The sequence below is a fragment of the Coloeus monedula genome (genome assembly GCF_965178545.1).
Source record: "Coloeus monedula genome assembly, chromosome: 12".
Classification (NCBI taxonomy): Eukaryota; Metazoa; Chordata; class Aves; order Passeriformes; family Corvidae; genus Coloeus; species Coloeus monedula.
The window spans coordinates 1,814,076-1,840,997 of NC_138792.1; the positions used below are offsets into that span (position 1 = coordinate 1,814,076).

A 26,922-nucleotide genomic window follows, 5' to 3' on the forward strand; every position below is an offset into this window, starting at 1 on the left:
CTCTACAACCCCTTAAGTTTGGGATTAGTGCCCTGAGCTGAGCCCAAAGTGCAGAGCACATGGTGCTGGGTGTTTGGGGAGGGGAACACATGGCTGTGCCAGAGAGCTTGGGCATGGTGTGCAGAGATGTCCTTATCACTGAGAGGCAGAAGTTTGTTAGCTCTGAAATCAATGTCTGGGGATGGCTTTCAGCTCATCCCTCGCAATGTTTAGGATTTAGTGAGCCTGTGCCCAGTCAATGTGGTGAAGCCCCTGGTGGATTGTGCTTAGAAGAATGTCTTCCTCCCTTCATACTTGCTGCTTTTCTCTCGGCGAGGCAGAGCAGCCATCCAGAAAGCATCTATGACACTTTTCAAATATGGAAGAGTCTTGGGATTTCAATTTGGAAACAGATGAGCTTAATTTCAATGTGCTATTTCGGTCAGAGAGCTTTGCATTGGAGAAGGGAAGAACTGCAGGCACTTTTTCACAAATTGTTTCTTTTCCTGCATTTGTGCTTTTCTGTTGGGAACTGAATAAACCTTAACTCACCTCTCCAGCCATGTCACGGTGTTTCTGCCAACTGGAGTTCTCAGGAGGTGCAGACAGGTTCAGCTGCAGTGACATCCGTGGGGGAGCACTGATTTACTGCCCCTAATGATACGTCCCAGACAGGAGAGATCCAGAAAATTCTTCCTTCGCTCTGTGTGATGCAGACGGGATTGAGGGGCTCAATCTCACCTGCTGGTAGAGCACCAGGAAATGATTCAGCTGAGGAGGGAGGAGGACTGAAATGGGCATTCTCATCTGTGGAATGATGGCTGTGCCTTGCTGGAGAGAGGCTCATTATGCTCAGTGTAATCACAGCAATCCCTTGGCCTGAGGAAGGCTCCAGACAGCTCCGTCAGCCGGGCGTTGGCACAGTGGGGCTGGAGAGGGAGAGCCGGGGCTGGACTGGGCTCCCCGTGCCCCTGGCTGGGTGGGACAGGGCTGCTGTTTGTGCCACAGCACGGGCAGGCACCGGGCAGCCCCTGCTGAGCTGCTCTGACAGGGGCACATTCCCATCCTCCCTGGCTCTTTGTTTTGGGGTGCCAGGAAGGACGAACGGCGGCGATGTGAGGTGTGAGAGGGGATGGCAGAGCAGCTCTGGCTGGGCTGAGCCTGCTTTAGTGCTGAGTTCAGCAGTGTGTGGTTCTTCTCCTGTTGCTGAGCTGTGGTGAATGACAAATCCTGATACCAGTGAGGCACCTTAGGATGGGAGGTGGTTACTGGTGGTTACTGGTGGTGATGAAGAGCCCTCCCATGGCTCCCTTCTGCTTCAGGGTCCATTTCCCCTCTCTGCTCCTGTGTCATTACACACCCTGTTATTACTCCCAACACTCATGGCACAAGTCTGGCCAAGCAGGGAGCTCAGGAGCTGGCCAGCACCAGGATGAAAATCCCCTGTGCAAGCCAAGGCCTGCGGGAAGCAACTGGATTGGAGGGAATTCCTCACCACAGCAAAGCCCCACCGCCCCCATGGCTTGCTGTAGAGCAGTATCTGAGTCCTGGCTGCCCAGGACCAGCCCTGGCTCTGGTTTGCCTTTCCAGCTCAAACAGTCTGAGCTTTGTTCTTATGTTTATTCTGGGTGTGTGCCCTTCAGCACCACGCTCACCTGCACAGGGAGCACTGCTTTACAGCCCAAATGGTGCTGGGCCTGGCTCAGGGATGGTTCCAGGGCAGAATAAACAGCCCCAAACCAGCTCAGAGAGGAAAAAATCTGGAATATCATTACAGCTGCCTTTGAAGTTACAGCCTGCAGCCTCCTTCTTCTCTCCTTCACCCTGCTCTCAGCCAGACAAGAAGGGTGGATGGATGGATGGATGGATGGACTGACCACCTCTCTTGGATGTCTCTAAACCCACTGTGGGGTGAAGAAAACTTAGCACTTAACCTCCTGCCAATCCTGTCCAACTTTGGCCAATACTTGAGGGACTACATGGAAAAGTACTTTAAAGAGAGACAGTTTGGCAGCTATTTTTAGGTATTCATTGAGCAAAACACTCTCCAACATCTGCTCATCAGTCAGCTGTCCCTTCTCTGAGCAAACCTGACGGGATGAGCAGAAGGAAGATGACACTGTTTTATGTAACACAAGTAAATTTACTGGAAAAACTCTGCAGCAGCCTCCTGTGCTGCGTGTTAGGCATGAATCTTCAGTCTCCTTTTCCTGCCTTGTGCTGGAAACCACCTTCCAAACGCACAGAGAGGATGAGGCTTGGGAACTCCTCACGTTCCTTTATTCTCCCTGTGCTTTCAGAGGTGCCTGCACAGAAATGTGCTGTTTCAGCTCCTCCAGACACGTGATTCCAGAGAAATGATGAAGCAGCACGGGGAGGATGGGAATACTGAGGATGAGAATCACAGCCAGTGGCAACCCCGGGGCTGGGAGATGTTCCTGTGTTCGGGAAGGGAGGGAGCAGAGTGTGAGGGGACACTGCCTGCGGGCACAGGGAGGGCCTGGCCTCGGGACAGGGCCACAGCTCCTGGCTTTTTCCTTGGGATTTTTTTCCAAGCTGTTCTGAGATCAGCAGGTAAACAGGAAAAGCTGCATGGAGAGGTGCCCTGTGTTTTTCCCCAGTCTGGATTTTGGTTTGCCCTGTGACCGTCCTGCAGCGTGGCGAGCAGCCTGCTCCCATTCCTCGTGGCCTTGGGAAATCAGAGAGGGAAACCCAGGGAAATGAGTCATCAAGATGCTCCTGGGGGAAGAGAGACCTAGATTAGGAAGTGGAGAAGGTGTTCCATAACCCAAACTTCTCAGCTGAAAAAGCCAGGAGATTCAGGGTGATGGCATCCTCTGAGCTGAGCTGGACATGGCAGAGCCTGGGTCCAGGCCAGCTCGGCCAAAGTGGCATTTCTCATTCATGTTTGAAGTTCTCCCTGCCAGGAACCACGTGGTGAGGCTGAAGGACAGTTCACTGCAGTGTTCAGTGTTCATTGTGGCCCAGCAGCTGCGTGTCACCAGCTGGCAGCGTGGCTGTGTGACTAAGCATCCCGAGTTCCCAAATTTAGCCCTTCCACTGGAGCTGCTGGCGTTTTCTTCCCTTCTTTTTTTCCCCCTTCCTATATAATAAAGGCAAGCAAAGTAAGCACAGTCATCTCCTGATGACCCCTGTGTTGTTTCTTCCCAGTCAGGATGCTGCAGAACGGACCAGGCCAGTTGCACCATCTGAGATTTGGCCTTGCACAGTTTCTGGTCTAAATCATTCTGGGTGGACTTGATGATCTTAAAGGTCTTTTCCAACGTTCACAGTTCTGTGATTTTGTGATGATCATCCTGAGAGGTGAAGTGTAGGAGGATGAGGGGGATTTGCTCAAAACCTTCCCACCCTAAAGCACATCCACTGCAAACTTATTGAGGGTGCACTCAATCCCCCTGTCCAGATTGTTGATAAAGATATTAAACAGAACTTGATGGAGGTGTTAAACAGCTTCCTTGTCCTGGTTACTGGGCTGAAAGGAGAAATCAGAGCAGGCTCAAGCAGCCCCTCACAGCTTTCTCTGTAACACCATGGCCACTGGAAGGACATGGAAGCAGCAGTGCCTGTAGGATAGCTGGGTATGAGGCGTTGGAGGCAGTGGGGTTTGCAGGACCAGGCACCAGCACTGACACCCCTCCTCAGGGCTGTCCCCTGGGTTCTGCTGCTCTCTGCAAATCCTTCCTTCTCACTCCACACAGGGATACCTAAAGCAGTGCCGGAAGAGGAGGGACATGTTCAGTGATGAACAGCTGAAAATCATCTTTGGGAACATCGAAGACATCTACAGATTTCAGATGGGATTTGTCCGGGACCTGGAGAAGCAGTACAACAACGAGGACCCCCATCTCAGTGAGATTGGGCCGTGCTTCCTGGAACACGTGAGTTCACTGGGCATTGTCCCTTGGAGCTTGGGCTGGGAAGGGAGGAGAAAAACTCAGAAGGCAGGAACCTTTTAACTTCTGTGCATCATCCTCTTCTAACACATCAGGGATTGCTCCATGGTTCTCCGTGTACTTTGTGAGATACAGAGGAGGGAGAGCCTGGATATGCAGTTGGATAACCCCCAGTACATCTGAATCACACTGATGAGAAGGTCCTGGAGGATTTTGCCCAGCCCATCCCACTGTTCCATAAACCACCTCCTACAGGAGGCCAGTGTTTTAGATATGTCAGGAAATGTCAGGCAAATGCCAGCCCTGGAGTTGGAGGCTTTCCTGAAGGGAGATGGGTTCAGGGTATCAGAGCTTACAGCTCCCGTGCTGTGTCAGGGCAACACTTCACTGCTTATCAGGGAAACTCCTGACAGACATTCCTGAAACTTCAGCAGGACATCCCCAAAGAGTTTCACAGCACCTTTGAAACATCCCTGGGCCTCTTGTTGGGGTTTCCTCCGAGAAGGTGCATGAGGTGCTAACGAGGCTGGTTCTTATCAGAGCCTGCAATCTCTGCTGCCTTCTTCCAAAGCAGCAACACATTCCACCTCTGCGCTGAGGAGATGTAAGCAATCTTGGTGAGAATCAGTAGCTGAAATGTCATGACTTGAGGCTCTGCTGTCAATTCATTGATAGTGACAATAGCAAGAATTGCTGCTGTGATTCCGAGGAAGATCTGACACTTGCCTGTCACCAGACAGGGGCTGAAAGCTGGCTGATAAACTCCTGATAAATTACCCTGCTTAGCCATTTGGGAAACTGAGGGATGAGGTTGTTAAGATCTTGTTTAGGGATCTCCAAAGCATCTTGTTCCTCATTTTCTTCAGGAGGAGAGAGCTGTCAGTGTGTGGTTGGGTCAGCTGTGGGGATGGGAAGGACACTGGCTCCCTGTTCCCAGAAAAACAGCTTGTTTGGTCCCTCAGGGACTGAGAAATAACAATTGCTGGGCAGCTGTGGTTTTGGCTAAGTAGAATCTGTCCTTTCTTGGGAAAGCATTGGCCACAGCTCGGTGGAACTGGCTGGTTTGCAACACCTGACTTTTACCTGGGCTGTCTCAGAGTTAATTTGTGGTGCCCATCTCCTTCCCAGTGAAATCTTTCCCTGCATTTTCATCGCCTTGTCTGCATGGCCCAGATGATTCAAGCCCGAGTTAAGGGTGACAGTCTTGGTCAACGAAGGCAGAAAAACGAAATTCCAACAAAACAGACACCAGAAAACTTGTTAGACCAGTCCAAAAGGTGGAGGGGCACGTGTGTGGGTGGGGTTTTTGTTTGTTTTTGGTGTTTTCTGGGGCTCTGTTCCTGGGGAAATCCACGCAGTGCCTTGGGTTCCCCGTTGGTAAAGGAAATTTCAAACATACCCAGCTCCCAAACATTTGCCAGGTGCTTCATGATCCGTCAGGGAAAGAGCTCTAGAAAAATCAAGGCTGTCCTCTTGTCTCACCAAAAGCCAGAGCTCTGCTGGGTTCTGCCTTTCAAACCCTCCCTGCAGAGTTTGAAGCTGAGGCCAGGCACAGCTCTGTGCAGGGCTCTCATTAACACACCCGTGCCTGCAGAGCCCTCGGCCGTGTGTCAGAGTGCTGCTCCCTCTCTGCAGGCCCTCCTTTCCCAGCACATCTTCCAAGCAGGAAAAGTGCTGTAGGATCTGTCCCTCCTCCTGCTTGGGCTGTGCTTTCTTAGAAATCCAGACTGGTTTGGGTTGGAAGGGTTGGGTTGGGAAGATCATCATCTCATCCCTCCCCCTGCCTTGGGCAGAGACACTGTCATAGACCGGGATGCTCCAAGCTCATCCTTGGACACTTCCAGGGATGGAGCAGCCACAGCTTCTCTGGGAATTCCATCCCAGGGCCTCCCCACCCTCCCAGGAGGAATTTCTCCCAATATCCCATTGAACCCTGCCCTTCCCAGCCCTGCTGTGGCATTGATCAGCCGGGTCAGCTGCCTGACCTGTTTCCCCCTCCCTGCCTTCACAGCAAGACGGCTTCTGGATCTATTCCGAGTACTGTAACAACCACCTGGACGCGTGCATGGAGCTCTCCAAGCTGATGAAGGACAGCAGGTACCAGCACTTCTTCGAGGCGTGCCGCCTGCTGCAGCAGATGATCGACATCGCCATCGACGGCTTCCTGCTGACGCCCGTGCAGAAGATCTGCAAGTACCCCCTGCAGCTGGCAGAGCTGCTCAAGTACACGGCCCAGGAGCACAGGTAACTCCAGCAGCCACGGGGCTTCCACTGCTGCTTCCCCACAGGCCTTGGGGCTTTCTGTGCACTGCTCCTTCCACTCAGGGCTTGGATTCTCTGTCCACTGCTCCTTCCCCACAGGCCTTGGGGTTTTCTGTGCACTGCTCCTTCCACTCAGGGCTTGGATTCTCTGTCCACTGCTCCTTCCCCACAGGGCTTGGGGCTTTCTGTCCAGCTCCTGTCCCTGTGACATCCTGGATAAACAGGAGCAGGACAAAGGGTCAGCAGACAGTTCAGGCTTCTCAAAGCAGCAGTTCTCCCTGGAGACACTCTCAGCTCTGTTCTAACCAGACCTGTGAACTAATTACCCTTGGATGTGCTTTCTGATGCTACCAGTTACACTGGAAAAATTACCTAATGAGCATTCAGTGGTCTGAGGGGCTCCTTCCCTGCTCCTGGGGAGGACCTGGGCACACAGCGAGTACAAGGCCAGGATCTGCAGCTGGAGCCTGATTTGGGGAGAGCTCCAACCTGCTCAGCTTCACAGCCCAGTCCTGTCTGTGGTTTTGCCATGGGGTTTAGTTTCACAGGAGCACCTCACAAAATGACCCCCATTGCTTCCCAAAATTTCCAGGGTCTCTTTTGCTGCTGCTGAGGACAATCAGCCTGGCTGCCTGACAGTGCCTGTGATTCCACTTGGGATTTACTGCCGTGAAAATAAGGTGGAAGGGAATCCTGTAACAGAAGATTTGCTCCAGCCCTGCCAATTTTCTTTTTCCAAAACCCATTTAAAAGCAAATGAGAACAAAAAAGGCCAGAGATGTTTCAGAAACCTGTGCAAGTGTTGGACTTGTTTTTCCCAAGCCCAGCTCTAGAACAGCAGAGGTGTCATGTGAGCAGAGATGCAGTGATTTGCTTTGTCCTGACCCACAAGTCTGAGTGATGCAGGGTAGCCAAATGCCCCAAATCACCAATTTGGACAAGCCTCTGGCTCCAGATCCAATTCCTGCTTCTCCAAAGACCAACTCAAACTTGGAGTGGGAACCTCAGGGTATCAGAAAGCAGCTCTGGGATCCCACAGGCTGTGGGTTTTCCCCTCAGCAGCCACGTGAGGACCCACAGCACTGCCTGGGAGCTCAGATGTGGCTTCCCATCAGCAGGGTGTTTAAAATGGCCCTCTGGGAGTTACTTGGGAGCCAGAGCAAAGGGGATGTGGGCAGTGTGATAACACAAGGGCTGGGTTATTTTGGGAGCGCATTCCCGTTCCCTTTGGGATGTTTTAAATTCACCATGTTGTTAAGTAATCCCATAGAGCTGCGTTCTGAGGAGCCCTGGCAGCTCTCCTGGGGTTCAGCAGCAGCTGGTTGGCTCAGCCTGAGAGCTCTGTGTCACTGGATTGCCATGGACACTCCATTGCTCCTGTTTCTCTGTGCTCTGGGAAGGGGAGGGAAGGCAGGGTGAGGTTGGCTCACCTTGCATTAGGAGGAGTAACCCCTGAAGCTGTAACAGCACGGGGATGAAACCTGTGGCTGCACAGAGCCAGTGGCACATCGCAGCCCTGGAGCGAGGCAAAACATGGAAAAACACAGGATTCTCAGGGAAAGCAGGGATGTGAGCTTCATCTAACAGAGGAACATGACAGTATTTTTCTTTTTTACCTTCCTTTGCACTACCCCCACACCTGCAGAGCTGTGGATTTTCCCTGCACCAGGTCAGGACAATGCTGAAACCAGAATCCAGACCACGCTCCCCACGGATAGCATGTGATGCTTGGCAAGGATCTAGACTTGGATTCTCATGGAGCACTGGGAAGTGGCCACTGCAGCCCCAGTAGAATTGACAAACCCTTTATTTACCTCCATCTCATGGTTAATGGGATCCTATTATTGCCTCGTGGCCAAACGCTCTGCTTCTGTTGGTTTTTTCTTCCCGGTTTTTGCCAGCTCTGCCACAGACATGGGCTGGGAGCCCAAAATGTTCAGTCCCGAGTCTTTTCTTCATTACAGCACGACAGAAGAACGTGCCTGGGGTTTTCTCATTGGAATTAGGAATTAGCATTCCCAGGATAAAGCTGGCTGGCACCGTCCCACTCGGCGTGGAGGCAGGACGGGGGTGAGCTCAGAGCCTGCCTCCCTCCCGTTGCTGCCTGGTTCATTTGAATTTTTCACAAAGCCACATCTGTTCACCTCTTAAAGATTTACTCCAGCTTAATATGAATTAAATATAGGAAGGTCCTAAGTGCAGCTTGCTGGAGTCCTGAGCATTCCCAGAGCAGAGGGAGCTGGAGTTGGGGATGTGGGAACACGCTGTGTGAGGAGGCCCTGCCAAGGAGTGCCCTCCCTTCTGAGCATGAGCATCACTGCTAGGAGATCATTAAACTGTCTGCAAGCCCTGCACCTCTCCCTGCCTCTCCAGATCCTTCCTGGCCACAGGGACTTCCCTGTTTCCCTAAAGAACTCCTGGATATTCTCCAGGCCACCCTGATGTCCCCCTGGCACAGCTCCTTTCCTCTCTTACACAACCAATGCTCTCTTCTCACAGATGCTCCCACAAAGGGAGGCACAAGAAGTTTTTCGTGTTCACTTTCATCCCTGGAAGTGTCCAGGGCCGGGTTGGATGGGACTTGGAGCACCCTGGGATAATGGAAGCTGTCCCTGCCCATGGCAGGGGGTGGAGCTGGATGGGTTTTAAGGTCCCTTCCCACCCAAACCTCTCTGTGATGGATATATCAGGCAGCCCATCCACTATTTGCCTTTATTGTGCTGAAGGCCCAGTCCTGCTGTCCTGGAATTTGTAGAACTCTTTTTAACCTCAGCTAGAATTTTGATGTAAGAATTTAAGACAAAATGAAAACTCAGCTCAAGGTTTCATCCAAGCAAGGATGCCAAAATAGCAAATAATATTTTCTGTATATCACAGCGTGTTTGTTTCTTAGTATTTCTCCTGTTGGGATCACATGGAGAGGGGATCCAATTCCCAGCATTCACCCCTCTTTTAGCTGTCACCAGCACAATCCTTAGCAATAATCAATAAAGCCATTCCCCCTACAGCTGCCCAAGATGGCAGTTTTTCTCATTAGTCAGCAATCAATAGCAGCCCTTAAGTTAATAATGCATTATGGTGGTGTTGTGGCAGCTGGCCTTGCCTGTCTTCCCAATGGAAATGAACATTACAGCTCCTTGGAATGGAAAAGCAGGCACAGGGCAGAAATCAATGGCATCGATTCCAGCATCACTTTTTGAAAAGACTGATCATCATCCTCGGCGGCCTTGGCAGGAGCCTGTTCTCACTCTGTGTTACTGCACTCACAGGGCCATGCAGGGAGAACAAAAAAGAGTTGCTTGGATTTGCTCACCTGAAATCTGCAGTGAGAGTGAAATCCATGGGGTGACTGCTCTGGTGGCAGCTTGGAAGGTGCTCTGGTCTTGGTCCAAATGAACCCATTTCTGAGTGTTCATTTTAAAACCAGAAAAATCCAAACCCAAAGACAGAGGCTGTAAAAATGCTCAGCCTGTCTTTAGGGTGCTCTTTAGCTGGGCATCCTAAGGCTGTAAAGGACTCACCAGTGCTGTGTTGGTGAGGTCAGACTGGGCTCCCAGTTCCAGTTTCCATCGAGCTGCTCCGTTGTGATGATCCAGGTGGAAAAATCCCATCGTAGTACTAAGGGGTTACCCCTTCCCGTGTTCCTTTGGGCTGGTGAGGTTGTGACAGACTCCTGGGCATGTCCTGCTGCCTCTGATGGCCTTTCCCTCTGTGTCCAGTGACTACAGGTACGTGGCTGCTGCCCTGGCCGTCATGAGGAACGTGACTCTCCAGATCAACGAGCGCAAGCGGAGGCTGGAGAACATCGACAAGATAGCTCAGTGGCAGGCCTCTGTCCTGGACTGGGAGGTACAGTAAACCTGGCCTGGGAACCTGGGAAGGGCAAATTCCAGGCTGTTGTTGAATGATCTATGGTATGGTTGATTTTCCACAGTTTGGGATTCAGCCTGGGGCGGAGAAGGCACAGTCGTGACTTCATGGTGGTGCTTAAATATTAATGGTGCCCTGGAGAAAATCCAGGGTCCAGTTCCAATTTCATCACTAGAAACCTGGAGTGACTTTTGTGCTTGCAGTGCTGGTAGTAGCTGAGACTTGGAGCAAACTCTGTGTGCATTCTGCCCCTGCGCTGTGTCACTGCGGAGGAAGGGGGCAAAGACGTAGCAAAAAGCCCTGGGAATTACAACAGGTTAGGAAAATGGAGAAAATCCTTCTGGTGGTTGCTTTATGACTGGAAGCCAAACTGTTAAAGCGGAGCTAGAGATGCTATTTGCGTTTTATAAATGACTTCCCACTTAAAGATATTTCTGAAGCAGCCCTGTGTGTAGTGATGGTGTAATTAAGGAGCTGAGAGGCACAGGGAAGGCAGAGTCAGCAGAAGGATTCCTCACCAGCAGGCCTTCAGTCTCTGCATTTGTGCCATGTGTTTGGAAGAAAAGCCATACTAAAATTATGTTCTCCCTTTCTTCTTGTCCCTGATTTTTTAAAATCATTGTATGGAAGTAATCCGTAAATAGGGTTTTGCAGCAGATTGAGGACAAACGTTTTTGTAAATCCTCTCGCTGTTGTCATCGGCCCATGTGTTCAGCAAGGAGATAATCAGAGTGATGGAGCAGCCTTTCTGCTTCCTCACTTGTGAAGTCTGAAATAACTCCACATCCCAGTCACTGGGATCATACTGTGTAAATGAATCTGGGGGAAAGAGGCGTTAATCCGTTAATTATTTTATTTCTGGCAGAGGTCTGTGAAGGCTGCGAGGAGAGGGAGAGAAATACAGGTGCATCACCTGTGTCCTCCTTGGCTGATTTAGTTCATTGCCGTGATGGAGGCTGGGTTCAGCCCTGAACCTGGTGATAAAACACACAATAAAACACATCAACGCAGCAATCAGAGCTGGCTCTGGGACTGGGGCTGGCTGGGGGAGCAGAGAGCACAGACGATGTGTTTGATTGTTTTACTGCTCAGGAGCATCTCTCACTGCCACAGACTCATTTCCAGAATGAGGAAATGCTGTGCAGGAGGCTCAGGACCATCAGCTCTGTGCTCAGCCCTGGAGTGTGCCATGGGATGAGCTAATGGGGGTCATTTGTGAGGAGCTCCGAGCCCCTCGCTGTAAATAAATCTCGATTAAGGATGGGCCCATTCCAAGTCCGTGAATATTCATGTGTGAGGGGGAAGCCAAGGTGACCTCCACACAGCATCTATGGAATAGCAGTTGCTTTTTCTCTTCCATTAGCTCAGTTGATAATTCATTTTTATTTAGCCCTATCCTTGATAATTCATTCCTGCTTAGCAGTACCCATTCTTTATCTCCACCCTATCCTCAGGAACTTGCCAAATTATTCTTCCAGGCTTTTTTGCAGCTATTCCAGATTTTGAGCACATTATTGCAGCAACATCCTTCAGCTTCTCATAACACAGCAAAGCCTGCTGTTGGCATGCTCAGAAATCTGATGGGAATACAGCTCCTGGGCAAAGGAAAACACCCTCCTTGCCCCTTTTATTCTGGATTTTGGATGAAGAAGGGTCACAGAGTTTTGATGAGAAAGGAGAGGATGAGAGCTGGACGCAGCAGAGGATTTCACTGCTTGATTCTTCCCTCTAAAGTAATTCTGAATCATCGGATCCAGCCCCCACTCCACAGCTGTCCATGGAACAGCCAGAAGGATGCACAGAAACCCAAAATACCCAGAAGTGAGCCACAGTGTAATGCAGGAAGAGAGTGGGAGAAATGAAAAGATTGGATCTTTGGGAAGTGCTTGGATCTGCTGAGATGTGTGCAGGTGTTCCTGAGGCACTGCAGACCCCAAATCCCACTCTGTGGCTGCAGGAATGTTCCCAGGACATGGATCGCAGGGGTGGGCTCCTCCCCCAGCCCCTGAGGGCTCCGATCTTTGTCTTCTGTGCAGTTTTGGGGTACAGGGGGGGCTCTCTTGGGGTGTGTCCCCAGCCTCTCCAGGCTGTGGGGAAGGGACGTTTCTGGTTTGAGGAGAAGACCACGGCTCCCCGTTGGTGTTTGCTGCCACAAGGTTCAGTCTGTGTGAGAGTCCCTGGCCAGAGAGAGGCACCCATAGCTGTAATTCCCAGCTTTCCTGGCCCTGCTCCTGCTCTAACCAGACCTTTCTGTGCCTGCTCTGTCCATCCCAGTGCCTCCAGCCAGCCCAGAGCACAGGCACAGCTCAGCCTTCCTGAGACCCCCTGAAAGCAGCGGTGACCACAAGAAAACAGGAACCAGGAGTAAAAAATTACCAGTTCAGTCTTTTTTTCACCAGAAATCCAGGCAGGGCACAAGACAGAGCTAATCCCAAATGCCCACCGTGTTGGCACTTGGTGAATGATTTCAGTGGCTGAATGTTTTAGCACGTGGAAATATTTTATTTGAAGGAATGTCTGTTTTTCCTCAGCATCTCGAGACTGATGATGCCGATTCTCTGATCTGAAGTTGCGTTTTCCTTTCTAAATTTACCCATGTTCTGTGAGGAGATGGTGGAAAAAGACTTTTTAAAGAAGAAGAAAAAAATCCCAACCAAACAAAAAATACTTAGTGAGGGAATATTTGAAATGTTCTTGTATATAAAATTGTGTGTACATGTTTTCTTGAAAGGAGAGGCTGTTGTTGGGAATGCTGATCCGAAAACAAATAGGAAAGGTTAGGGCATGTCCAAGCTGCTTTAAGCAGAGGGGTTTTACTGAATCCCATGTTTTAGGAATCACTTTTATCCCTCCATGGGATAAAAATTTATCCCATGGTGGTGAATTTCAGGATGAGGTTTTGAAAGCTGCAAATATCCTTGAGTTAACCAAGGCCAGAGGTTTTACCCAAGAAATCCTGCAAGCAGGATCTGATGGTTTCAGTTGCCAGTGGGACCAGGAAAGGGTGGCCTGGCACGAGGGACAAGCCAGGGTCTGAAGTCTCAGGGAATTATTGGCAGCTTTTGACATCTTTAGACGAGGAATGTCTGAGCAGAATCTTAGGGGAAGATTCTGATCTCACAGCCTGCTGCAAATCAGAACTAATCCCAGTCCCTCTGAGATGTGTTCCTGTGTAATTTGTGGGAATGTGGGCTTGACCGAGAAGCCTGCCTTGGTCTGTTGCCATGTGTGAGTCACTTCTTTATTTTGTAACCTGAATTCCCAGCATATAAACAGAGCCCGAGAGGTGCTGCCCACACCAGTCCTTTGAGCTGGTAATGGCTCTGATTTGGGGCTTCCACCACCTCCTGCCGAGCCCTTGCAGAGCCTGGCAGCTGTCCATGTTCTGAACTGTTCCCTGATGTTCCAGCTCCATCTCCCTCTGCTCAGCATCATCCCCTCGCTCCGAGTGAAACCCCCTCGGGTCAAACCAGTGACATTTAAAGGCAGCAAGGCAAACCAGCTCACGGAGGGACTGGAGCAGGCTTCAAAGGGGGCAGCCAGAGCCCATCCTGGGTAGCCTGTGCTGCTCGCTCCCCTCACTGCTCCTGCCCTCTGAGGGAGCTCCAGCCCTCAAAGGTTGGTGGGAGTAGCCCCACACACACACACACACACAGGGCAGGATTAGAAAGAGATTTCCACAAAGGCCATCGTTGTTTCCAAGTCCTTGCCGACCCCAGCGTGGGCAGGGCTGTGTTTACACCACTCTGAGGTGCATCCCTACCTTCCCCTCTGCTCCTGTTCCCTCTCTCCTGCCCCCACAGGGATCCTGTGAGCCCATGGAGCCCTGTGCCACCTGTGCCTCTGTGCTCAGCTCGCTGGGCTCTGCTCCTGGGCAGGGTCTGGGCTCAGTTTCCATGGGCACGGCCCAGCACAGCCTTTCCGAGCGCCCTGTGCGGATGATGTGGAGATGGAAAACAGGTCTGTGCCTCAGCACACCTGGAATTGCTCAATTTTATGCCTTTTCACACAGCTCTTGAACCACATCAAAACAAAATGAAGCAGCAATCACTGCAGCAGCTCAGGCTCCCCCTCCAGCCCTCCAGCAACACTTTCCTCCCTTTCAGCCCAGTTTTTTCTCACAGGAGGGAGGTGATGGTGGCTCCCTTTCCCTGGGTAGAGATCTGTGGAGATCCCTGATCCAACAGTGGGATGTTTGGCACAGGACAGAGCCTTGCTCATCAGCCTCGATGGGTTTGAACTTGCTATTTAAACAGATTACTTTGGTTTGCATAGATATTTAGATATTTCTACCAGAAATTCCCATGGGGTGCCACTATGGTAGCTTCCAAGAGTATTGAATTTCCATGAAGGGAGAAATACATAATTTTGAGAAACATAATGAGCACTGTCCTTTTAAATTTCTTCTCATTCCTGTTATTTACGGGTCCTTTAAATCAAGACTTGCTGCCCTTAATTATGTAATCTGTAATCACTGGCCTCAGCCTAATACTGCGTTCGTGAATCCAAGAGTGCCATGAAAGGAAGCTGCCTGTGACCAACAAAGTGAGGACAGCCTGATGAGAAATCCTCCTGGGGAAAAAAAACATGGCAGGGAGTGAATCGGAGCCTTCTTCCTTCTCTTCTTCCTTTCCCCCCCCCATCCCCCAGCAACAGAAGGTACCAAAACTGAGCCTGTTGAAGAGGACAACATTTCGCTGGCGTTCCTTTTTGTGATCTCAGTGTAGCCCCGGGTGCTAATCATCCTGTCAGTCTCTAATTGCAGAGCAGCGGTGTCAGGCACAAGAGAGCCCTGCTGGCTCCCTGGGAGCTGGGAAAGGGCACGAAATCCCCTCCTGGTGCCCAGCAGGGACAGCAGAGGGCCGTGTCAGGGTGGGCTGGGGTGCAGGGGAGTAGCTCTGGTGGGCTGTGAGCATTCCCGAGCCCGGGGAAGTGTCCAGCTCCTGGGAGGGAGAGCAGCTCTCAGTGCCAAGCCCTTCCCTGATATCCTGGTGCTCCCAACAGCATTTATTTCATGACACTCTTAAACCTCCTCCCAGCTGCCCACTACAGAGCGTGGTGGTCACTGCAGCAGAACTGGGGAGCTGGGGAGCCGCATCTTTCCCAGGCAGCAGCAGCAGCAGCAGCAGAGCTGACCCTGTGCTGTCACAGTCAGCAGTGGCCTGGGGACTCTGTGTGTCACTGCAGGGCTCGAGGGAGCTCACAGCCAGCCCGGATGTGGGTGACCTTCTGCTCCCATTACTGCACATGAAGGACTGGGACAGTGTGAAGAAGAGAGGAGTCAGCTTGCCTTGGGCTGCCCTTTGGATGCTGCAGGATGTGCACTGAAGGGCCTGGATGCAGCAGGATGTGCACTGAAGGGCCTGGATGCAGCTGGGGAGGGCTGAGGGGTTTTGTTAGAGACTTACGGGACAACACTCGGGTTGGAAAAGGCGTCGGGGCTTCTCCTGGCCGCTCTGCTGAACATCTGCCAGTTCAGGGCAACTGAAAGTTCAGCCTTTTCCTTCTTCAGCTGGGTTTCTCTTAGCTTACAGAAGGATACAGATGATCCAGCCTCTGTAGGAGTTGGGAAAAAATGGAGAAGAAAAAGGAAATTTTCTCCTGGTTCTGTACAGATTTGGAGCCGTGGGACTGGGAGATACATTTGGGGGAGTCTGCCTGGAGCACGGATCGAGGCGTGCTGGGGGAGCCAATGTCCCTCTTTGCCCCCCACCCTGCAGCTGCCCCCTGATCCCCTCAGTGGGGACCAGGAGAAGACAATCTGTGCTGTTCAGAGAGGTACAACTGTGTCAGGACAGGAAAAGCCTTTGGAGGTTCAGAGGTTCTGCCCTGAGGCTCGGCTGTGGAAATTGGCAGCCCAGGCTGGAGGAGCAGGGCAGGACCATGGACACACTGCTCTTGGCCAGCCACGTGCCCATCCCAAACTCTTTGCAATCTGTATTTCCCAATTTGCTCACCCCAAGTGGGAAGTCAGCTATTTCTAGCCTATAGACTGGATATAGAAATTGTTTTCCCCACATAAGAAATGCAATACAAATCCCATCATTTTGGATCTGGATGTTTTTGGGTTATGTTGCTTGCAGGGACTACACAGTTTGGATTCAGCTAATCAAGTAGAAGTGTTTACAGAGCCCTCTGTGTGTCCTCAGGCTTCAGATGCTACCACAGGAGTAAAAGACAAAGCTGGCTTTCTATTTTTAGCAGCCAGCCTCTCCTAAGCTCGCCCCCTCTCCTAAAGCTCCCATCCATAGGCTTGTGGGAATCTTCTTCATAGAAGCTAGCCAGGAAATTCTGGAGCTGGTGTGTTTTGTTCAGAGCCTTCTGGTTCTAGGGCTCGTGTCCCCCTGAGCTGTGGCAGCAGCACACGGGTCCCGGGGCTCTGGCCAGGCTGAAGTGGGACCCTGCTGAGGCACTGTGGGATCTCAGCCCATCCCATCTCCCTCTGGGTCCTGGGGAGTTACCCTCAGTAGCCCCTGGCACAGCACAGGCACAGAAGTGAGGCAGGGAGGTGGATAAAGCCCTGGCTAAGGCGGTTTGGAAGTCTGTGCTGCAGCTTGGTGATGCAGTGACTTAATGAAGCTGCTGTTGTCACGGGGCCCGGGGACACAGGCAGTCGCTCCCAATCAATGCTGAGAGGTTAATTACACATTCACCTGAGCAGCAGTTTGAAATCCTCACCACGGAATCAGGAGTGGGGGGGGGGACTCTCGGCTGCCTTGGCACCTGCAGGCGTGAGCAGCACCAGAAGTGTGTGTCTAGCTACGTGCCCCCCATGGCTGGCTGAACCTTTACAAGCTGTTTGCTGGGATTTTCGGGACTCTGTCGTCCCAGAAATCGGTTCCAGCTTGGCGTCAAAGCCAGAACTGCAGTAGTTCACAGCCAAAAAGAAAAAAAAAAAGCTCTTCTCTGACTTGCTCCTGAATCCTGCTGCTGAATCCTGCTCCTTACCTTTCAGCTGGAGCCATCCCGCCTCCTTCCGCGGTGCTCCGCCGAGATGCCCACAGGGCAGGTGGTGGTGAATTCACCCATTTTTAATAAATAGGTTTTAATTAACTTTTTAAAAAGTCCAGCTCATTCCAATTAGTGGAGGGTGACTGCATTTGTTCTCTCAGAGAGTGGGAGAGAGAGCGCTGTGTTTTCAAGACCATCTGCTCACGAATCCTTAAAAAAAACTCGGGAGAGGAAAACAAGTGTTAGCCGGAGGCAGGGAAGGGTGAGGGCACTCTGGCAGCCAGCAGGGAGGCCTGGCCAGCCGGGGGGGGGCTTGGGCTGCCGTGGAAGCCGGGGTGGTCCTGACAGGATTTTGGAGCTGGGGAACTCTAACGAGCTGTGAGAGAAGGGACTGGCAGTGCCTGGATGAGTGGGAAGAGAGGCAGCAATCCAGAGGGCTGAGTTCTGCCAGCCTCAGAGGCGGGGAACCGGTATCCCAGAGTGTCCCAGGCTTTCGTAGCTGGCCGGAGATTTCAGGAGGGGAATTGCTTTGGGATGATGCTTTAAAGGGAGGGCGTGCAGGGAATTTGGTGTCTCTGGGGTGGGCAGCAGGAAGGGGCTTTGTTTTCCTGATGCCACCAGCACCTGCAGCAGGATCCAAGGGTCTGGGGGTACCTGGAGAGGGGAGTGGAGAGAGGGGACAGTGTCTGGGGCAGCTCTTTCCCCATCACAATGTGAGCCATAGTGACCATGCTTCAGGTGTCCACACTTCCTCAGTTACTCCCCTTCCTTCAGAATTATCCCCTAATCCCAGTTTCTGGTCTGAAATCAGATGAGGTGGCTTTGACAGCTGCAGAAGGGTTGGAATGTTACTGAATTGCAGCTTCTCCCCATCCTGCAAAGACAGACTTGTCCAGTGCAGTTGTCTCAGCCTCGTTCCCTGTGCCCTCCAGGGAGACGATATCTTGGACCGCAGCTCGGAGCTGATCTACACGGGAGAGATGTCCTGGATTTACCAGCCTTATGGACGGAACCAGCAGCGAGTTTTCTTTCTCTTTGATCACCAGATGGTTCTCTGCAAGAAGGTAAGGACACAGCTAAGGGCATGCTGTGGGCAGGCTTGCCAGTCCAACGTGGTTTTTGGGGCACGGTGGCTGTTGGCTGCACGTGCAGAAGAAGATGTGGAGAGCCCTGAGGAAGGGCAGTGTACATGCTCGGGGTGGGGAGCACACTGTGATGGGGGGATTTTTGTGCTCCTAGCAAATCCAGCCTCCGCTTGCTCTTTTCATGCCTTTATCTCATGTGCCCCTGGTTTGGCTCGTTGCCTCCCTTCTCGTTTTAGGATTTGGCTGCAGTGTATGATCTGGGATTAGATAGCCCTGCAATTCCTGTACGAACTACAAAACCTGGCACTGGGGCTGACAGCCCAGTTGCTGCATTGAGATGGTGATGAGCAGCAGCCAGGCTGTGCTGGGTGTCTGTGCTGGCGCCTGGGGAGAGGCTTTTTAAGCCTCATCCTCCTGTCTGTGCCGTGCTGGGTTTCACAGGGCCCCTCCCTGCCGTGGAACCCATGGAGAAGGTGGGAGGGCAGTGCAGGATGCTGCTGCTGGTGTGCTGTGGTGTTGATAGCAGCAGGTGAGCTGTGATCCAGAGAAACTGTGTCCAGCAGCAGCTCTTGTGCCCCTGTGTCCCGCTGAGGTGATCCCAGCTCACTGCCAGCACACCTGTGTGACACGAAGGGACAGAGCTCATCAGTCCTGGGTGTGACAGCTCAGGATTTGCTGTCACTCCCTGCAGCCACACAGAACTGTGCAGGGCGGTCCGTGGGAGAGCACAGGGCTGTGTTCCTGTCACAGCTGCTGGGCTCAGGACAGGCTGAGCCTGGCACCCGAGGAGGAGGAAGGGCGTGGGTGGGGGGCGTGGGCGGCTCCTGACTCAGCGCGGCATCACTGCCCCCTCCGCGGCCTGGGCACTGCAGTGGGTGGCACTTTCATCTCCTGAGTCATGGTTGACTGAAATTCTGCCTTCTGGAATGCCTGTGCTTGTTTTTCCCCTCCTCGTTGCTGTGCCTTTCCCTCCTTGCCCGGCCCTGCACAGAAGCAGCCTCAGAGCAGCAGTGAGAGCTGGAAGGAGGCTGGAGGTGCACAGCTGGTTTCCTGTTTAATCCTGACCTCCTCCTCTTTGATCATGACCCTGGATTTCCAATTCAGAAGGCAGCATCCAGTCTGGCTTGCAATGGGCCTGGTCCAGAGAGGTATTGAGCGTTCCCTTAACTCTGGGGAAATCAGGGCTGGGATTTCCATGGTCATCAGCACAAGTGGAGGGTGGTCAGCAATCCACAGCAGGCTGCTGGGGGCCTGCAAGGTTCCATCGATGTGCAGACAGCGTTAGTGTGACACTGTCCTCCTCCTTTCTGCATTTTGGGGGGTGTGGAGATGCTGCACGAGAGGTGCCTGTGTGGAATGCACCTTTTTTTGTTGGACACCTGGCCATGGTATTTCTGTGAGGGGGAATAACTCTCAGGATGATTGTTCCTGTCATTACCCCCTGGTTGTTACCTGATTTGCACATCTGCAAGACTGGGAATTCCTGAATGCATTTCCATGGCCACCTTGTCTTCAGACAGAAACCTGGCTTGGGAAGATGAGTGAGTGATTACCCAGGGCTGCACTCAAACATGCTTGGCAGATGTTATTTCCACCACTGTGGGTGTACTGAAATCTTTCTCCCAACAGGGAAAGCTGCACTAAGGTTTCCAAGGGCTGCAGCAGGTGGAGAAGCTGACACTGTGGCAGGCACCTCTCCCTGCTGGCAAACATCTTGTAAACTTGTGTGGGATAATTTTCTCAAAAATAGTTTGCAAGCTTTGCAGAGAAATCTCTTTGGCTTAGATTTTGCCACCAGAGACAGCACTGGTCACTTCCTGACATCAGCACTGAACGATTTCCTGGTGCTAGGAAGTGAGGAGTTTGATCAGATGAAATGGCCTTGTCAACCATTTCAGGGTTCTACAAACTGAATGCTGAAACACCAGCGTGGATGCTCCAGTTCCTGATCCAGAGCCGCTGGGAGAGCTCAGAATCCAGGTTTTCCTTGCAAAGCCGGGTAACTTTCAGCTGCTGGGTTAATGTCAAACTCTCCCAATGAATTTCTGCCCATGTTTCCTGAACCACAGGCTGGGACACTGCACGAGGACAAAGTGGTGCCTTTTCCAAAGAGTTGGTGGGATACCCTAACGCAGAGCTGCCTTTTGGGAAGGCAGAAGGGAATAGGCCGGGCAGGAAGCAAGCAGTGCCTCAGTGTGCCTTGCCATACGTGTATAATCAGGAGAAAAAAGCCTGTTCTGGGATGCTGGCCGTAATTACTGAGAAATGAAGGCAATCCTGGCTGATGGTAATGCTCAAAGATGTTGCCTTAAAGGCACAGGGTCCACTTTCCTTATCACCCTGAAGTTGAGAGATTTTGACACAGAGATGCTTTAGATTTGCAAATCATGGTATTTAACATCCAGGCCTGTGACACACAGCGTTAATTATGATCACTTTGGGGATGCTCGAGGTTCTTAGCAGATGAGGATCTTCTTTTCTCTGTTCTGGGTAATAATTTGAATTCCCCTGGCGGGCTCCAGGGTGCTGTGGCATGGGGCTGGGAATGACAGTGTGAAGTAGGAAGGGTTAACAAGAGTTCCTGCTCTAAATTCCACTTTCCTTTCACCAATAGCTGAGCAGTCCTTGGTGGGGCCCTGTGTTTAGCGTTTTCTGACAGCGCAGAAAGATCAGTGACTGCATGAAGTACATTTAGTTTTCGTTTGTGCTTTTTACGTGTCTCTTGTAATCAGGAGGCAATGCGAGCTTCCAGCTTGTGGTTTATTGCTATTGCTGTGTTCTCTTGAGCTGCCCGAGCAAAGCAGGTTGGATGAGAAGCAAAATGAGACCAGTTTAATAGCAGTAGCCAGCCAGAAATAGCCGTGCTACAGGAGATGGAGTAAATAAAACAATCCTGTCAGACTCCACTGCAGTCCAGGTTTCCAAATGGGAAGATAAAAAAGACGTTTCTGAGTGCTTTCAGTGGAAGAAGGTCTCATTCCCATGTAGGTTCTGTTGGAAACACCGAGGTAATCTCTGCACCAAAACAAGGTCCCTGCTTTTATTACAGGCTAAAGAGGCCTGTGAGACCAGCCAAAAATCTTGTTTGCAAACACAGAGCAGTCCTGGGACAGTTCTTATTACTTTAAGTGGGTTTTTGAACCCACCAGGAACAGTGCTTGACTTCAGCAGCACCTCCCAGCTCTTCCCTTTTTCTCCCAGTAACACAGATCTCCACAAAGTGCCACATTTTGGGTCAGGCCTGGGCCCAGCCTGCAGCAGGGTGGGGAAGTGGCTCAGGCTGGGTTTCAGCAGCTCAGGAGGGACTCGGTGCTGCCCTGGCAGGCAGAGCCTGCTGCTGCTGCTGGAGCTGGGGTGGTTCCTGGGCTGTCCAGTGCAGAGCCAGGAGCTGGACTCCGATGATCCTTGTGGGTCTCTTCCAGCTCAGGATATTCCGTGAGTCTGTGAGGTGGGCATGGAGGTGATCAAAGAGAACACAGTGGCTTGGTCACAAAGTGTGAAATGAAGTTTTTAGAGACCAGTGTTTCCCCAGCCCCACTCCCAGAGCCCTGTGGCTCTAGCCCAGCTGGTGCTTTCTGCAGGCAAGAGGTTTCTGTGGGATCACGGAGCATGGAAGGGAAGTTGGATGTTTCATCAGTCCCTTGGCCAGCAGAAAGCCAAGGAAGGCAAGTCCAGCATTCAGCAGGGTATAGATTAAAACCAGTTATGAAACAGCACTCCAGCTTTCAGACAGGGGTATTCAAGGGAGGAAAACATTCCTGTGGATGGTGCCACCGCCTGGAATGCTCAGTGAGCCTTTGCAGGGCAGTGCAGGTGCCCGTGGTGTGCCCTAAGCAGTGTCACAGGGGATTCGTGCTGACCCAGGACCTGCTGTGCTTCTACTGCCTGCGGGGAGCATAGAGGGAAAAGCAGAATCCAGAGGGTCTGGAGGAGCCAGCAGGAGGAGTGCTAAAATCCAGAAAGGGCTGAATTTAGAGTCCTTCACCATCTGTGTGGTTGTCTGGGCAGGGATCAAGTTTTGCCTCCTGTGGCCATACAGATTTGCAGGATGCTCTGCAAAGCACTCTGTGCCTCACTTACCGCTCCTGGAATTGCAGTGGGTGTAAATTTGGCCCACAAGCGAAAAAACCAACCCCTCCTCTGCCATGACCTTTCATCAGCACCATCTGAAGCCCCTGTGAGCAGCTGGGGAGGCCAGCAGAGCGGAGTGACGTGGCTGCACAGGGGTTTCCCATCTCCTCCTGTTACAAGTCCTTTGGAAAGGCCCTCGCCCTCAGCTCGCTGCTCTGCAGCCAAAGGGGCTGGGCTCGGGGTGGAACAAGGCACCAGAATGCCACCGGTGTGCCACCGAACCCACGGAACGAAAATAGCACTTCCCCACAAACGCTCGCAGCTCCCGTCCTCCCCCTCTCGGATCCCACTCTGCAGCTCCACGGAGCTGGCGAGGATGAATCAAACGTCTCTTCCCAAGCTCGGGAGACAGACAGTGCTGAATAATTTGGCAGGGATCTGCCGACCTCCCCGGTACAGCTGTCCTTGTGCAGGAGGAGTTACGTAAACTGAGAGCGCCGGCATCTCGGCTCCCCTGGGGACGCTCCCGGCAAGTTTGGGGTGGGAAGCGAGTGGCTGAGGGGGTTTTGGGGAGGTGGTGTTACATCTCCCTGTCCCTGATAGGATCCAGCCCTCAGCTCATTCCAGGCGGGGCTGAGCAGATCCCGTTTCCCTGCTCCCAAATGCCAGCTCAGTCCCAGCTGAGTGTCCCAGGGCTCAGAGCAAGGCTCACAGGCTCTGGCATCCAAACACTTAGCAGGGCTTAGATTTATTTTGTTATATCGGGAATATTTAGGACAAAACCCACTTCATTGAGCTTCAGGGTCTCATTTGGGCGGAGGAGAGGCCCAGAGTGGTGCTGCACTGAGCTCCACTGTGTGTCACTGTCAGTGTCCCACCTGAGCACAGCCCACAGCAGGGTTAAATTAAATGTATAAATGGTACAGAAAACTGTCCCCTTGGTGTTCATGGCAAGCAGGCTGGGCTGCTTCTGTCAAAGGGTCTCTTTGGGTAAATTAGACTTAAAAAATGTAGGCTCGGAATCTGTTTTTAAAAAGTCGAAGAACATTGGAAGCCCTTATGACCAAAGATACCCAAAGACATGGCAAAGTGGCAGCATGCCATGCTCTCATTGCTCACGGCAGGCTGGGCAGAGGGAAGAGAGAGAGCAGGCAAGCAGGAAAATCAGGACAAATTTCAGGAGTACACTGGAAAACTCTGCTCCTCTGCTCTGCTGTCAGTGCCCAGGCCAGTGGGAAATCACAGAGAGGGCTCTGAGACCCACCCACGCCTCAGTGCAAGAGGCAACTCAGCCTCTTCCAAAGCTCTGCCTTTCCCAAATCATGAGCTGGTGTTTGGGTGCAGTTATTGTGAGCCCTGGCTTAGTCTTCACCTAATTCCAGCACCAACTGTTCCCATGGCAGCTGCTCACCGAGGACAGGGCTTGCCGTGGGTGGCTCTGTGTCCAGCCTCGTCCTTGGCTGGCTGCTCTGCCTTGGAACTTGGGGAACACTTCATCTGCTTCTCAGGGATTGCTGCTTCTCATCCCTGCACAGAGCCCCCAACAGCCCCACCCTGGGCATCCCTGGCAGAGCTCCTGGAGCTCTGGCAGCCTCGGGGCCGTGCCCATTCCCTGGGGAGCCTGGGCAGTGCCCAGCACCCTCGAGGGGAAGAGCCTTTCCCTGATATCCAACCGAAACCCCCCCTGGCACAGCTCCAGCCATTCCCTGGGTCCCGTCCCTGCTGCCCCTCGGGAGGATGTCAAAGACCTCAACGAGGTCTTCCCTCAGTCTCCTCCAGCTGAACAAACCAAGTGCCCTCAGCCCCTCCTCATAAAGCCCCTCCAGAACCTTCCTCATCCTCATGGCCTCCTTTGGATGCTCTCCAATGGCTTAAAGTCTGTGTTATATTGTGCCCAAAACTGCCCCAGCCCAGGGCAGAGCAGGACAATGCCCTCCCTGGCCCGGCTGTTCCTGATGCCCCCAGGACAGGGATGTCCCTCGTGGCTCAAGGGCACTGCTGATGTTCTGTAAAGCTGGTGGGGATGGAGTGATGATCCCCATTGGAGGAGCCCCCTGTTGCCTGTTCCTCCTCCTCCCTGTGCCTCTCAGGGCTGGAGGGGCTGTGCTGTCCTTACTGCGCACAGGCCTCCTCTGCCTCCCTCGGCTCTGCCAGCTCTGATCCCAAGGCTCCCAGTGCTGAGCTGTTCCCACACAGCTTTGAGCTGTTAGAGATCCACCACCAGAGCCCTCCAGTGCATCTCTCACTGATTACTGACAGCTCCCCCTTGATCTGCACGATAAACAAATGTCATTATCCTACGGTAGAGGTGGGGAAGGGCTGAGGGACAAATCTCACCTGGAGCCCCAGGAGCTGCACTCACAGGGCCTGGCTGCATCCACGTCCTTGGAGCACATAATTCCTCCCCGAGTCATTTTGAAACTCCTTTGCCATTGGAATGTGCAGGGTTTGATAAACGGGAGCACCAATAACCTACATATGCAGTGAGGAACTTGTAATGGATTATTCTGTGGTTGGCATCTCCTGTCCTGTCAGCTCCAAAGAGGGATCTAATGACTCACGGCTGGAAATGGCTCTTCCTCCATTTGTGTTTCACGGATGATTTGTTTTATGCATGAGAAGTCGAGTGTGACCTAGCACAGAGTAAACCACAGCCCTGAAAAAGGCACCATCCTAAATCTAAACTCTTGCTTAAGGCCTCCCCATCCACCCCTGCATGCCACCCACTCAGGAGTTAACAGGAGGAATATGAAACTCTAGGAATGCTGCACACGTGGAGTGAAGGTCTGGGACCAGGCCAGGTCCTCTCAGGTGCTCATTTCCTCCTCGGGTGCTCTGTGCTGCTGAAACCCTCGAATGGCCTTTGGTTGTGATGCCATTTTGCACTGGTGACTGCAGATTGCCCTCCTTGGGATTGTTCTTTTTCCCCTGAATTGTCTTGGGAGGGCTTGACCCTTTTCCTGTCCCACAGGCAGTGCCAGTCACAAGGAGCTGTGATCTAGAATACTGGGGCAGAAAAGAAGTTAGAGATTAAAACTCGAGAGCAGGAGAAGCAGTCCTGAAGACCAGGAGGAGTCAGAGAGCTGCTGAACAGTGATTTCCAGGTGCAATCCTTCCTGCAGGTGTCTGTGTCCACTACAGCAGGAGCACAATTCATTGTGACAGGGAGCCCATCCCAGCTTCCAGGTTTTCCCATAAAGCTCAGCCTTGCTTTCCTTATGATGGTCACAAAGACTTTTTTCCTTCCAAGTGCAGTTACATAAAGTCACCTTCCCCCTTCCAAGAAGGGACAGTGATGGGGGGTGGGAGCAGAGGGGGTGGCCCAGGCAGGTCCCAAGGCAGGGCCTGCCCCGAGCGTGGCCACAAACCCCAGCACAGCACCCGGGGAGCAGAGCTGTGGGGGGCTTATGTAACGTGTCAGAACTTGGCTTTGTGCTCCCATCAAACCACTTTTTTAGGCTTCATCTTTTGCTTGTGAATCCTTAGTACAGATTACGTGAACAGACTGCAGAGCATTATTCGGAAGAGCTTAATTAACCTCAGCGAGGGGAAGAAAAGGAAATCATAGAAGCTGTAGGGTAAAAAAAGATCATATTTAGACAAATAAGTGCAAATGACCCAGATGCATCAATTTCCTTTAGAGCCAGGCAAGGCAGGCTGGGTGCTGTGCAGAGGCTGCAGGTCTGTGCCGCTGCTGCTCTGCTGCCGTCCCGCTGCCACACCGCCCCAGGTCCCTGCTCATCCTACCTGCTCCCATCCCTGCTCCATCTGTCACCTCCCCTTAGACACCACCCAGCTGCAGCACTGGGAAGGACCCCAGGAGATGAGCTATTCCCTTTGCAGGATTAAGCATACTCAGATCATCTCTGATGGATGTTTGTCTAACCCTCTTTTGAAAATCCCCCAGGAATGCCGTCCCAAGACTTCCCTGTTTTGTCTGTTCTAGGGTTTAACTACTCTTCTAGATAGAAACATTTTTTCCCCAAGATTCTAATCCTGTTCTCCCTTGTGGTAAATTAAGCCAAGGCACAATCAAAATGGAGAATAATTGGTCACCAGCCTCCTTAGAAGAGGAGCAGCTTTCACATACTGGAATACCAACAGCACATTCCTTTTTAGTCATGGCCTTTCTAGATTAAAAAGCTCCATTTCTTTGGCCTTTCCCCACTGATAAGGTTTTGAGAGACTTTTTTTGGGTTTTTATTTTTATATTTTCTTGCTCTTGCCTGATTTAACTACAAGAAATAATCTCGTGTGACATTCAGAACTGGCCAGTGCAAAGCAGCTGATGGTCACCCTGGCTGAGCCACGGGCAGGATAATAAACAGTTCCACATGAACCGAGCCAGCATGTGAACAAAGCTATATCCTAGAGGTTAATAATTTCTTCCTAATTCTCTCATTTATCCCTGGGATAACCAGGAGCAGGAGCAGCAGCTGCCATTCCTGTCCCCCACAAAGCCAGAGCTCCTCTCAGCAGCGTGGCTGCTTCCTTAGCAGACAGATCTCCATTTTTGTGCACGGATCTGCTTTGTCCTCCTGCCATGCTGTACTTACACCAGGTTGGTGGAACAAGCCATTTGCCTCCTCAGCCTCACAGCTGCTTTCCTTTATCTCATGTTTGCTTTGACTCCACTGGGAGAAAGGCTAGAACTATTCTGGACAAAGCGAGGATCAACAGGTTCATGTCTGAGCACTGCTGCTGCACCTGGCAGAGAGCACACAAGCAGCATCTCTTCATGACCTGTGTGCTCTCTCAATTCTATCCTCTTGTCCACGTGCATAAAAAGC

General features: G+C 52.0%; 1 protein-coding gene across 2 annotated transcripts in view; it reads left to right on the top strand.

Annotated features, from left to right (window-relative positions):
- ARHGEF9 (Cdc42 guanine nucleotide exchange factor 9) overlaps positions 1 to 26,922 on the top strand; it is a 192,154-nt gene that overhangs the window by 147,384 nt on the left and 17,848 nt on the right. For both annotated transcript variants that reach the window (XM_082289733.1, XM_082289734.1), the window contains 4 exons: positions 3,699 to 3,878; positions 5,905 to 6,137; positions 9,875 to 10,004; positions 17,909 to 18,040. In XM_082289733.1, coding sequence (XP_082145859.1) covers positions 3,699 to 3,878; positions 5,905 to 6,137; positions 9,875 to 10,004; positions 17,909 to 18,040 — 675 coding nt within the window. The remainder of the gene's footprint in view (positions 1 to 3,698; positions 3,879 to 5,904; positions 6,138 to 9,874; positions 10,005 to 17,908; positions 18,041 to 26,922) is intronic.